This window comes from Coregonus clupeaformis, chromosome 34, assembly GCF_020615455.1.
Source record: "Coregonus clupeaformis isolate EN_2021a chromosome 34, ASM2061545v1, whole genome shotgun sequence".
NCBI lineage: Eukaryota > Metazoa > Chordata > Actinopteri > Salmoniformes > Salmonidae > Coregonus > Coregonus clupeaformis.
Genome location: NC_059225.1, coordinates 4,507,345 through 4,521,421, shown reverse-complemented (window position 1 = coordinate 4,521,421; position 14,077 = coordinate 4,507,345). Strand labels below are relative to the sequence as shown.

General features: G+C 43.7%; 1 protein-coding gene across 2 annotated transcripts in view; it reads left to right on the top strand.

Annotated features, from left to right (window-relative positions):
* LOC121549658 (receptor-type tyrosine-protein phosphatase mu-like) overlaps window positions 1–14,077 on the top strand; it is a 294,543-nt gene that overhangs the window by 253,651 nt on the left and 26,815 nt on the right. For both annotated transcript variants that reach the window (XM_045210375.1, XM_041861450.2), the window contains 3 exons: window positions 1,974–2,010; window positions 9,203–9,300; window positions 13,206–13,322. In XM_045210375.1, the coding sequence (XP_045066310.1) occupies window positions 1,974–2,010; window positions 9,203–9,300; window positions 13,206–13,322 (252 nt within the window). The remainder of the gene's footprint in view (window positions 1–1,973; window positions 2,011–9,202; window positions 9,301–13,205; window positions 13,323–14,077) is intronic.

Sequence of the window (14,077 nt, the reverse complement as noted above, 5' to 3'; positions counted from 1 at the left end):
GCAGTCTCTGTCTGTCTGAATCAAATCAAATCAATACACACATACATGTGTTTAGCAGATGTTATAGTGGGTGTAGCGGAATGCATGTGCTTCTAGCTCCGACAGTGCAGTAATATCTAACAATTTCACAACAAATACCCAATACACACAAAACTAGTAAGGAATGGAATTTAAGAATATATACATCTATGGACAAGCAATGACAGAGCGGCATGGACTAAGATACAGTAGAATATTATAGAATACAATATATATATATATATATATATATATATATATATATATATGAGATGAGTAGTGCAAGATATGTAAACATTATTAAAGTGACTAGTGTTCCATTTCTTAAAGTGGCCAGTGATTTCAATAGACAGCAGCAGCCTCTAGTGTGTTAGTTTGCTTCTCCCTCACAGTGTTTCTGTAGCCTGGTCCAAGATCTGTTTGTACTGTCTGGCATGACGACGACCATAGGAGTTGGCTATATAGCACAAACAGATCTGGGACCAGGTGCGGTCAGTCAGTGAACTCTGCAGCATGTGTGAGAGTGCTAGTCTCCCAGGAAACAGACTCAACAGATCCCAATCAAGTCTAAACCTTTCTTCCACCATGATGATCACACAGAATACGTGAACCCTTCTCCTAATAGCCTCTCGCTAACTAACGCTATAGTCATAGTTGATGTTCCTCACCATGTGTGTTCCCACGGTGAGAATTCCTCAATAGTGTGTAGAGCAAGAGGATAAACAACTCTTATGGTGGACAAGGGATAAATAAATAATTTAAACAGCGCACTCAGCAACCAGAGCCCAGAGAGACAGAGAGCCCAGCCTATCAGAGCCCAGAGAGACAGAGAGCCCAGCCTATCAGAGCCCAGAGAGACAGAGAGCCCAGCCTATCAGAGCCCAGAGAGACAGAGAGCCCAGCCTATCAGAGCCCAGAGAGACAGAGAGCCCAGCCTATCAGAGCCCAGAGAGACAGAGCCCAGCCTATCAGAGCCCAGCCTATCAGAGCCCAGAGAGACAGAGAGCCCAGCCTATCAGAGCCCAGCGAGACAGAGCCCAGCCTAAAAGAGCCCAACGAGACAGAGCCCAGCCTATCAGAGCCCAGAGAGACAGAAAGCCCAGCCAATCAGAGTAGAGGGATGAAGTTTCCCTGTTAGATTCAATCCTTTTATGTTCCACGTTGTGAACGTTAATTACAGTTGAGGTAAATGAAAAACGGCAGTGTTAAGAGCTGGACGAGATGAAGACAATGGCTCACACTTTGTGGCGCGTGGGAACGGCTCTTCACGCTAACGTTTAGCTTCCCACTTTGTACGGTAGGCCTCACTAGGATACAAGATGCTCGACAAATGAAATTTAAAGGGATTAGAGTAATCCTTAGGAGATTGAGCGTATTACGAAGATGAGTCACACAATATGCAGTGGAAGAATAGTACAACCGTGTGTGTGTACAGATGTTGGATCTTCATTTGACCAGTATTGTCACAGCAAAATAATCCTGCAGCAACAGGATTTGAAAGTTTAGTCCATAATGTTGCTTGATCGATGGTTAGACTATTAGCTGCCCAAAATTAGGATACATGAAAAGTGCAATACTGTTAATATAATTGCGTGTTAGTGTGGGTTTTAAGTGAATTTATGTAACTCATGAAGCTCATTTCCATTTCCTGCAGTGCAGGAAAATTCTCAGCAACAAAAGTGTTCAAATTAAGATCCTACACTTGTGTGTGTGTGTTCACTAACGTTATAGTTGCTGGAAGCCGAATCAACCTTTTCTTTCTAATTGGTTTGACTTATTTAGTCATTTAAGACTAGATTGCTGCTTTTGAAATATGTTTTCACCGCAGCAGGTTTTGCTTTTTGACTCAAGTAAACAAATATGCCCATTATACCGTATTCCTTTGTGTTTTGACTGACATCTATGTGCTTAAAGTTTGTTTTTCTCCCTCGCTCTCTCTCTTTTTTGGAATTCAGGGCTACCACAGGCCAAATCACTACATCTCTACCCAAGGTAAGATCAGCAACACACCAAATGCATTCTCTTTTTCTGAATATTTTCAGTGTTGTTGTCAGATCTGCAACTCTTCAGTCTGCTGTTCAGACTGACGGCCTCATTAGAGCTGTCAACACGGATATACAGGAGATGGGTAAAAAGACTCCCCTCTCTTCAACCTCCCTCCCCCCTTTCCCCCTTCCAAGCCGTGTTTTGCTGAAGTAGTGTCTTAAAACAATTAATCAGCCGTGTGAGCAAAAGGGGAGGGGTGGAGAGAGAGAATGAGGGATGAGAAGGGAAGAGGGCAGTAATAAGGGAAGAGGGCAGTAATAAATAAATGGATTAGGCCATGTGTACTGGCGTGTTCATGCGCGTGCATGTCTATAGGTGTGTGTTTTATAACTGCGTTAATCCGGCAGGCAGATGCTGGCCGTGTGCAAGAGGACAGCTTTTCCAACAAGCCCCCTGGAGGTGCTCTCTGATTGATAGTTAATTGTTATGCAGTTCTTGGAGGCCCTGTTTCCTCAGCCAGCCACGCAAAGGTAATTCCATTCCACGCTCGCTCCGAGTAAAGGTAGCCCATTGAGACATAATAGACTCTGCAGTCTGGTCGAGTTGGCTTGGGAGTTGCATAATGACCTGTTTATTGGAGCGCTGCCTGCCCCGGCCACCCACCTGGCCGCTCTGAACCCGACCAGCGTCTAAAACGGCCCCCACTATGACTTGGTAGTGTGACTCTGTGTAGTACATTGTAGGCCATGGAGAAAGGCTAATTCAAATCAAATGTTATTTGTCACATGCTTCGTAGACAGCAGGTGAAAACTAACAGTGAAATGCTTACTTACGGGTCCTTTACCAACAATGCAGAGTTAAAGATAAGATATGAAATAAAATAGTGACGGGAGGAATAAATACACAGTGAATGATGAATAAAAATAACGAATAAAAACAACATGGCTATACTGTATATAGGGAGTAGAAAATAACATGGTTATACAGTGGTGTGAAAAAGTGTTTGCCCCCTTCCTGATTTCTTATTTGTTTGCATGTTTGTCACACTTAAATGTTTCAGATCATCAAACAAATTTAAATATTAGTCAAAGATAACACAAGTAAACACAAAATGCAGTTTTGAAATGAAGGTTGTTATTATTAAGGGAAAACAAAATCCAAACCTACATGGCCCTGTGTGAAAAAGTGTTTGCCCCCCTGTTATAACACAACTCAACTGTGGTTTATCACACCTGAGTTCAATTCCTCTAGCCACACCCAGGCCTGATTACTGCCACACCTGTTCTCAATCAAGGAATCACTTAAATAGGACCTGCCTGACAAAGTGAAGTAGACCAAAAGATCCTCAAAAGCTAGACATCATGCCGAGATCCAAAGCAATTCAGGAACAAATGAGAAAGAAAGTAATTGAGATCCATCAGTCTGGAAAAGGTTATAAAGCCATTTCTAAAGCTTTGGGACTCCAGCGAACCACAGTGAGAGCCATTATCCACAAATGGCGAAAACATGGAACAGTGGTGAACCTTCCCAGGAGTGGCCGGCCGAACAAAATTACCCCAAGAGCGCAGCGACGACTCATCCAAGTCATCCACAACAACATCCAAAGAGCTGCAGGCCTCACTTGCCTTAGTTAAGGTCAGTGTTCATGACTCCACCATAAGAAAGAGACTGGGCAAAAATGGCCTGCATGGCAGAGTTCCAAGACAAAAACCACTGCTGAGCAAAAAGAACATTAAGGCTCGTCTCATTTTTGCCAGAAAACATCTTGATGTTCCCCAAGACCTTTGGGAAAATACTCTGTGGACTGACGAGACAGAAGTTGAACTTAATGGAAGGTGTGTGTCCCATTACATCTGGCGTAAAAGTAACACCGCATTTCAGAAAAAGAACATCATACCAACAGTAAAATATGGTGGTGGTAGTGTGATGGTCTGGGCCTGTTTTGCTGCTTCAGGACCTGGAAGACTTGCTGTGATAAATGGAACCATGAATTCTGCTGTCTACCATAAAATCCTGAAGGAGAATGTCCGGCCATCCGTTCGTGACCTCAAGCTGAAGCGAACTTGGGTTCTGCAGCAGGACAATGATCCAAAAGTCCACCTCTGAATGGCTGAAGAAAAACAAAATGAAGACTTTGGAGTGGCCTAGTCAAAGTCCTGACCCGAATCCTATTGAGATGCTGTGGCATGACCTTAAAAAGGCAGTTCATGCTCGAAAACCCTCCAATGTGCTGAATTACAACAATTCTGCAAAGATGAGTGGGTCAAAATCCCTCCACAGCGCTGTAAAAGACTCATTGCAAGTTATCGCAAACGCTTGATTGCAGTTGTTGCTGCTATGGGTGGCCCAACCAGTTATTAGGTTGTAGGGGGCAATCACTTTTTCACACAGGGCCATGTGGGTTTGGATTTTGTTTTCCCTTAATAATAACAACCTTCATTTCAAAACTGCATTTTGTGTTTACTTGTGTTATCTTTGACTAATATTTAAATTTGTTTGATGATCTGAAACATGTAAGTGTGACAAACATGCAAACAAATAAGAAATCAGGAAGGGGGCAAACACTTTTTCACACCACTGTATATAGGGATTAGAAAATAACATGGTTATATACAGGGAGTAGAAAATAACATGGCTATATACAGGGAGTAGAAAATAACATGGTTATATACAGGGAGTAGAAAATAACATGGTTATATACAGGGAGTAGAAAATAACATGGTTATATACAGGGAGTAGAAAATAACATGGTTATATACAGGGAGTAGAAAATAACATGGTTATATACAGGGAGTAGAAAATAACATGGTTATATACAGGGAGTAGAAAATAACATGGCTATATACAGGGAGTAGAAAATAACAAGGCTATATATAGGGAGTAGAAAATAACATGGCTATATACAGGAGGTAGAAAACAACATGGCTATATACAGGGATTACCAGTAACGAGTCGATGTGCAGGGGTACGAGGTAATTGCTACCAACAGAGAGAGTGTCGGCTGGTGAACTAGACTAGGAGAGGGTTGACCTCTATCATATTTTGAGACTATACAATACTAACTGTACACAGTCATTATGTACATTGAATAGGAGAGAAGATAATGGAACACACCGGCCTCAGACAGAATGTGCTTCTTTTTTTTTGCTGGTGTTTGCAATTAGAGGGCAACTTTCAAAGAGTTTCAAAGCGGGAAACGAGAGCGGAAAAAAACGTAACTAACTAAGACGTTGTTCAGTTGAAAGGCTCATGTGCTGCAGGCCAATTGGACGCTTGTCAGTCACAGGCGTTCAGACGGCGTGTCCGAGCATGGTATCCCAAACAGGTGCATTTTCTCCATCCACCCCTTTTGTTCGGTTAGCCTTTTTAATACCATATAATTCATACAATACATATCACTTTTATTACCAGATCAATATTCCAACACTTTCAAATGTTTTAAGTAGAAACATACACAGTAACTGTGTCCTCACACAACCCCTGGCTGCCTTGCACATTCCTCTTTCTAGGGGAAAAAAAGTTAAAAGAAATAGCCTAGTCTTTTTTCCTCCTGAACAATCCCAGCAGTATGTCTGTGGCTCTCAGTGTGCCAAGATGAAAGGCATTCCAGTCTCCTCACGGCGACAGAGCCTCTCCTCTGACAGCCTGTCCACTCGGGCCGTCTGTGGAGCTTTTCTTTAGCTTTTTCTCCTGCTTCCTTGTCTTATTCCCCCAGTGCACCACGGGAGAAGTTCTTCTCCACATCTAATTGCCTGACTTGACTTTACCCTCCGCTGCGCTAGGCCATTTACTGTATCTGAACAATGATGATGATGTCACTTTTTCATTCTCCCAGACGACGACACCAGCCGCTCTGCTTCTCTCCTCCGCCGAGACTTTCTTTCCCCACACGCTGTTAACACTGTGTCAACACAGATGACTGTTTTGGTTGGCAAGCGTCTTGCAAGTTCACAAAGTATCTGCATAAGGGGAAGATGGGGGGGGAGGGAGTCAGGGAGGGAAGGGGCTAGTACTTGCATAGAGCTCTTAGAAGGAAAGAGTTGGGAGATCAAACCTCCAGGAATATCAAACCTCCAGGAATATCAAACCTCCTGGAATATCAAACCTCCAGGAATACCAAACCTCCAGGAATACCAAACCTCCAGGAATATCAAACCTCCAGGAATACCAAACCTCCAGGAATATCAAACCACCAGGAATATCAAACCTCCCCGAGCACTGGGGTTTTATCATATCATCTGCATATCATCATCACTTTCTCAGAGAGAAAAACCTTCCAATCCCTGAGTGGATGAGGGACTGTAAGACGCACACTGTTCTGATTGAACCAGGGTTGGTATCAATTCTGAATTGAGTTGCGAATTTTGTCTTCAAATCAAGATTTTTTTTTTATTGAATTAAAATTAGCCTCACCCTACAGGAAGCAGAATTTGTATTTAATTTGAATGAAAATAAGTAGAATTTAATTAAGTGAAATTCATTGAAATTCAAATGGATAATTTATTCCATCATTATGCTCATCATGAATGGTTACCAATACTATGTTCAACATGTTGAAACGTTTCATTTTCAAAACTCATTCTTTTGAAACAATTTTTTTAATAGTTATAGCGGTCTGGAGCGATTGTTAGATAATTTTGTAGGCTGTCTACAATAATTCCTAATTCACGTACATTAAATATTAAACAAATATGCATATCCAAGTTTGCATTAGATCAAACACTCCATAATGAAACCTCCTCTCAAGACCAAAATACTAACAATTTACTATTTGACACTGTTTGAGTTATAATCAAGCTAATATTTGAAATGGTATCTGTATTTTTTTAGTATGAGGTGGCAGATGCTTTTGGCAAAATATTTGTCAAAGGAAAGAGATTCATATGTTTCATGTCTTAGTTGAATTTCTTTGAATTGGTTTGAATGAATTCAAAGTGTGCTTCCTGTGGGGTGTAGCCAATTCAAATTTCAATTCATGAGTTGAATTGAATTAAATTCAGAAATTCCAAATTGAACCCAAACCTGTATTGAACTAAATCTGCCTTAAATTTATAGTAAGTTTATAGTAAAGAAGAAGAAGAAAAAAAAATATTAAAAAGGAGGCTGGTGATGCTATCAGGAGGAGTAAAGGGGGGCAGAGGAGAACAGGGAGTGTATAGGCCTGACACACAGAGCTCTTGTTCCTAGGAGAGATGGTCATGAATACCAGGAGAACATGGGGCCTGGCATCGCTAATGAGAAAAGCGGCTTGCTCACACTAGAGGCACCCAGCAATGTCACATCAGGAGGATTCTCGAGCGACACAAGTGTTTGGTAATGCGGCTGTTTGTTTGAGCATGAATATGGAACGTCTGCAGTGAGCTTGTGTGTGTGTGTGTGTGTGTGTGTGTGTGTGTGTGTGTGTGTAGCTGTTGGATGCAGTTTGCCGTGGCTGTAGGTACACGCGCCACAGCTCTCGAGGACACACACACAGATTTGCAGGAGCTAATTAGCTCGACAAAAGTAATTTTTTACATTTGCCAGTTAATTAAAAAACAATGCTTATTTGAATTAATTAAATGAGTAATTCTTCCTTCCAGGGATCCTTTATTGCTCGGCGCAATCTTAAACGCTGCCCACATTAAAGTTAAAGTGTGTAGGAGTTAATTGAGAGTGTGTGCAGGCTGCTGTCCCCCTACCTGGCCTAAAGCTCCTTGTCATTCAGCTTGTGTTGGCGTGTGTGTCTGTGTGTGCGTGCGTGTGCGGACTTGGATCCAGGCATTAGTTGAATCCCCTGTCAACAGTGATCAGAATGCACAGGCACACAGCCCCCGTGTTCCGTTTTGATCAGGTTCAACTGGGAAAAACAAGGTATTAATCAGCTGAACCTGTGCACTTTTCATGCTCAGAAAGCAAGCAAGAAATGGACAAATGTAATGTGAAAAACACTAACAGGGATGTGATGAGCATTAAATCAGCTGGAGAATACCCTGGTCTAAGAAGTGGGTGATGAGACAGACGAATGAGTTGCAGGTCTGACAACAATACTGACAATATTTTTACACCAACACTTCCGTTCGTGTGATAGATAATATACATAACGTTGATGACATAGATGACAGATGACATAGATTACATTGATAACATAGTGCCTTCAGAAAGTATTCACACCCTTTGACTTTTTCCACATTTTGTTACAGACTGAATTTAAAATGGATTACATTGAGATATTGTGTCATTGGCCTACAATGACACAACAAGCATTCAACCTATTTGTTGCTTAACAAGTCACATAAGTTGCTTGGACTCACTCAGTGTGCAATAATTGTGTTTTAACATGATTTTTGAATGACTACCTCATCTCTGTACCCCACACATACAATTATCTGTAAGGTCCCTCAGTCGAGGAGTGAATTTCAAACACAGATTCAACCACAAAGACCAGGGAGGTTTTCCAATGCCTCGCAAAGGAGGGCACCTATTGGTAGATGGGAGAAAAAAAAGCAGACCTTGAATATCCCTTTGAGCATGGTGAAGTTATAAATTACACTTCGGATGGTGTATCAATACACCCAGTACACTACAAAGATACAGGTGTCCTTCCTAACTCAGTTGCAGGAGAGGAAGGAAACCGCTCAGAGATTTCATCATGAGGCCAATGGTGACTTTAAAACAGATAGAGTTTAATGGCTGTGATAGGAGAAAATTGAGGATGGATCAACAACATTGTAGTTACTCCACAATACTAACCTAATTGACAGAGTGAAAATAAGGAAGCCTGTACAGAATAAAAAATATTCCAAAACATGTATCTTGTTTGCAATAAGGCACTAAAATAAAACTGTAAAGAAATGAATACAAAGCATTATGTTTGGGGCAAACACAACACATCACTGAATACCATTCTTCATATTTTCAAGCTCTGTCATGTTATGGATATGCTTGTCATCGGCAAAGACCAGGGAGTTAAAAAAAATAAAAAACAGGCAACATCCTAGAGGAAAACATGGTTCAGTCTGCTTTCCACCAGACACTAGGAGATTCATTTACCTTTCAGCAGGACAATAACCTAAAACATCCCACTTTGTAACACAACAAAATGTGGAAAAAGGGGTGTGAATACTTTCTGAAGGCACTGTAGATAACATTGCTATCAGTATGGTCACAAAGGGCTTCACATACACTCCCCCTCCCCCTCCTTTTCTCTGTTTCTCCTCAGGGCCCATGCAGGAGACTGTCTACGACTTCTGGAGAATGGTGTGGCAGGAGAACACGGCAACTATCGTCATGGTGACCAACCTGGTGGAGGTGGGCAGGGTGAGTACCAAGAGACCCTAGCCACACACACACACACACTCGGTGCTGGTACATTTCTTTGATTCAGCCAATAAAGAAATGAAAGAAACACAAATGGACATATTCCAGTCAGGGGATTCCAGAAACCCTGGGCCTGGCATTTGATGTCCACTGGTAACTCTAGGCAATGCCAATCTATGGGGTGCAATGTCCCGTGTGGATTCAGACCTCGTTCAAGCCTATCAACAACTGTTTAAAGCCTTGAGAGGCGTGATCAGAGAGTGATCTGACCTGTTAGTCGAATAAGCTCTCTAAAGCGGTCAAACCCATAACACCACACACTGACAGAGAGGACGTGTCTAACCTGTCTGTGGCTCATTTAAGAGCCCCAACACCCGCTGGCACCATATCACATCGTCAAAAGGGGACCAAGTGATGCACGGCCCCAGAGAGCTAGCCAAGCGGGTGAATCCTCCCACCACCAAGCAGAGCCACCACCTGGTGCTATTGTTTTAACCACTCAGCCCTGGCGATCCCATCTCACCCCCTGTTGAGTCTCCACTCTCCAGCCCCCTTCAGTGGGCCGACGGCAGGCAGGAAGGCCAGGTGCAGCAGGCAGGCAGGGAGCACAGTGGCAGTCTCTTCCACCATAATAATAAAAACCACTCACTTCACGGCCATCAGCATCTGCTAGGCTGCTTCACCACTGATGAACTCTGGGAAATCCCTTCTCCCAGGCTCCTGTCGCTCGCTTTCATGCCAAGCTGTTTAGTTTTGATTTCGATCCAGCCTCTTTTCTGTTGCAGCCTCTCTACCGCGAGGTAGAGGGATGACGGAGTACAAAGCAACACAAGGCACAACAGGACGCGGAAAATAACGCCACCCCAGATAATGTGTTTGTGACTGTCGCAGGCAGCCACCCAAAGCAGGCAGCCACCCAAAGCAGGCAGCCAGCCAAAGCAGGCAGCCAGCCAAAGCAGGCAGCCAGCCAAAGCAGGCAGCCACCCAAAGCAGGCAGCCACCAAAGCATATCGCTGGCTGATCGTCTTCATCATAGCCGTCAGACACGGTCTGGGTTAATGGTTAATAGGATATTTCAGCCAAGAATTTATCTATACAATGCTCCTCAGGGATTAGCTAGCTGAATTGTCAGGGAGATCTGAGAGGCTGGAGGATCTGGAGCATCTTGACTTGAGCTCCATACTGTTTGTTTTGATAGTGTCACTGGATACCCAAACCTAATTTCACTGATAATCAGGGCTGAAGCTACAGTCTGCTCTACGGTGATCCCGTACACTTTATTTACCCTGTCATATGGCGGGGGGTTATCTAGTAAGATATGGACAGATAGCTTATCGTATTACCACAAATCATCCTCCCGATCATTTAGTGTGAGTGTATTTAAGTTTTAAGGCTACATGACACACTGGGACCAAAAATGGTGCTCCATATTACCCTATTGAACCTCTCCTCCTATCACAAATCATGTACTAAATCTGACTTCCTCTCAGAACAGTCGCCTGCTACTGCTATATGTCCTTACATGCTTACCCAGTGTGGGGCCTTTAAGGAAACTCCTAAGAAAGCCGCTCACAACACTAAAAAGAAACCGAAGCAGCAGTATTATGACAAAGCCGTATTAGTCTGTAGGCTGTCTGGTAGGAATAAGGAAACTAGTGGGATCATGGTTTGAGTTCCAGATAGCTCTTCTAGATTGGCATTTTTTGAAGCTCTCGTCTGGGGTTCTGACAAGAAGAAAAGCACATGGACACAGAGATATTAAATTCTACTACTAGTTATGAGTCCTTGAATAGGAACCTTATAGGATCATCTTAAAATCGGCTCCAACGACATTGAGATTCCTCTCAAAGGCTATATCAGGAAACAGGGAGTAATAGGAGCTTATGATGGCCTGTGGGAAAATAATTAATGCAACCTACTTAAGAAAATGGCTTCCAAGATCTGAAAGGAGAAATGTACCAACTAAATGTAATTTGAGCAGCCCAGTACTTTAGAGACATGCTATACAAAACTACAGTACACCATCATAAACCATGTATTACAATCGATCATGCTCAAGACAGATGATCAAATCAAAGACAAAATGGTTTATCTCAATCGTACTTCCATCATACTTTAACAAAGAAGAGTAACTCGCTAATGAGCGAGTGTGAAAAAGTAGGGTGGGCATGTCTCTCAAACATCTCTTTATACTCGTGTGTGTGTGTGTGTGTCGGAAACACTCATAGTATTATGCTGTATCACTCTCTCCATGATCAACACTGTCACAGAAAAACATTTCCCAGTGCCACCGTCATTTAAGAAAACAGAGATCCCTATCGCAGTTAAACAGTGTTTTCTGGTCCTCTCCAGAGAAGCAACCAGCGACGACAACTATCTTAGCTATGGTGGGACTGATGTACATTAAAACACAATTATATCACCAATTAGAGAGTGAGGGAGGGGGAAGGAGACAGATGAAGAGGAGAAGGAGACTGATGAAGAGGAGAAGGATGACCTGGAGAGAGAGAAGATGAGGCCGGTGTTAGTGACAGAGGACAGAAGAGAGGACGGAGGGAGTGAGGGAACAGAGAGTGAGGGAGGGAGAAGGAGAGAAAGAGAGGGATAGTGTCATCAATATGAAGAAGAAACACAAAGGGTTGAGCTGGTGTTAATTGATCTATGGTGAATGCTGAAGTCACTATACTACTGTGTGACTAAAATGTAAATGTATAATAGAGAAAATAAGTCTATGGTTTTAACCTCTTGCTGTGTAGGAGGGGCCAGGTAAGTGAGGTGGCGCTATCACAGAATCTGCGCTGTGCGACTTCTGGTGTCCCCAGAGTTCACGACCTCTTAATGAAGAGCCCAATGGTGCAGTATGGGTAATTAGAGCGGGGACATTGAGCAGCTGCTCAAACACAGAGGAGGGCCGTCTGCCTGCCGCCATCTGGGACACCATCAAGATGTCTCTCAAATGGCACACTTTTCCCTATATAGTGCCCTACTACTGACCAGGGCCAAAGTAGTGCACTATAGTGAATAGGGTGCCAAAAGTAGTGCACTATACAGGGAATAGGGTGCCAAGGTAGTGCACTATACAGGGAATAGGGTGCCAAAAGTAGTGCACTATACAGGGAATAGGGTGCCAAAGTAGTGCACTATACAGGGAATAGGATGCCAAAGTAGTGCACTATACAGGGAATAGGGTGCCAAAGTAGTGCACTATAGTGAATAGAGTGCCAAAAGTAGTGCACTATACAGGGAATAGGGTGCCAAAAGTAGTGCACTATACATGAAATAGGGTGCCAAAGTAGTGCACTATACAGAGGGAATAGGGTGCCAAAAGTAGTGCACTATACAGGGAATAGGGTGCCAAAAGTAGTGCACTATACAGGGAATAGGGTGCCAAAGTAGTGCACTATACAGAGGGAATAGGGTGCCAAAAGTAGTGCACTATACAGGGAATAGGGTGCCAAAAGTAGTGCACTATATAGGGAATAGGGTGCCAAAGTAGTGCACTATACAGGGAATAGGGTGCCGTTTCAGACACACTCAAACCACAACAGGTTGTTCTCTAAAAGGACTGGGCCATCTGCGTTCTGTATGTTCAACATCAGCCCTCTAGGTGGCAACACTTTTTGCCCAGAATTCACCTAGAGCAGAATTCTATTCTGGAACTTAAAAGAAGGACTAGAAGACAACACCTTATCAAACGCCTTACACAATAGACAATAGACACCTACCTCCGGTAACATGCATCCCAAAAACATCTCAGGCAGGTTTCTGCCTTGAAGGAACAGTTATTTTACCATGGGCAGCCGTGCGTGCGTGCTCGTGCTGGAGCGTGTGTATATTGTGGACAGAGGTTGTTGACAAGCCTCTACTGTGGTCAGTTCATCCCGTTACACCCTGTGTCCCCTCAGGTGAAGTGCTGTAAGTACTGGCCAGACGACACTGAGATCTACAGGGACATGAAAGTGACCCTCATCGAGACCCAGCTGCTATCAGAGTACGTCATCAGGACCTTCGCTGTGGAAAAGGTAGGGACACTCCAAGTGATCATGATAATGGAAGTCATTCATTGTATTGTATTATAGTCTAGTGTTTAGCATGTATTGTGTATAGTTCCTGTCACTAGGTTTGACAGATCGTCACATTGTACTCGGGGTGTCTTACTCCTTGCACCCACCTAGGCAACTTCCAACTACTTTACTGAGTGTTCTTAGCGGCGTCCTCCGTAATAGGTCCGTCTGTCTTTAAGAATGCGTGTCTGTCTGGAACCATTTTTAGTGTTTCTCATACTACTGTACTCCAGGCTGCTACCAGGCCTCTCCTACTTTACCCCAGGCTGCTACCAGGCCTCTCCTACTGTACTCCAGGCTGCTACCAGGCCTCTCCTACTTTACCCCAGGCTGCTACCAGGCCTCTCCTACTTTACTCCAGGCTGCTACCAGGCCTCTACTACTTTACTCCAGGCTGCTACCAGGCCTCTCCTACTTTACTCCAGGCTGCTACCAGGCCTCTCCTACTTTACCCCAGGCTGCTACCAGGCCTTTCCTACTTTACCCCAGGCTGCTACCAGGCCTCTACTACTTTACTCCAGGCTGCTACCAGGCCTCTCCTACTTTACTCCAGGCTGCTACCAGGCCTCTCCTACTTTACTCCAGGCTGCTACCAGGCCTCTCCTACTGTACCCCAGGCTGCTACCAGGCCTCTCCTACTTTACTCCAGGCTGCTACCAGGCCTCTCCTACTGTACCCCAGGCTGCTACCAGGCCTCTCCTACTTTACCCCAG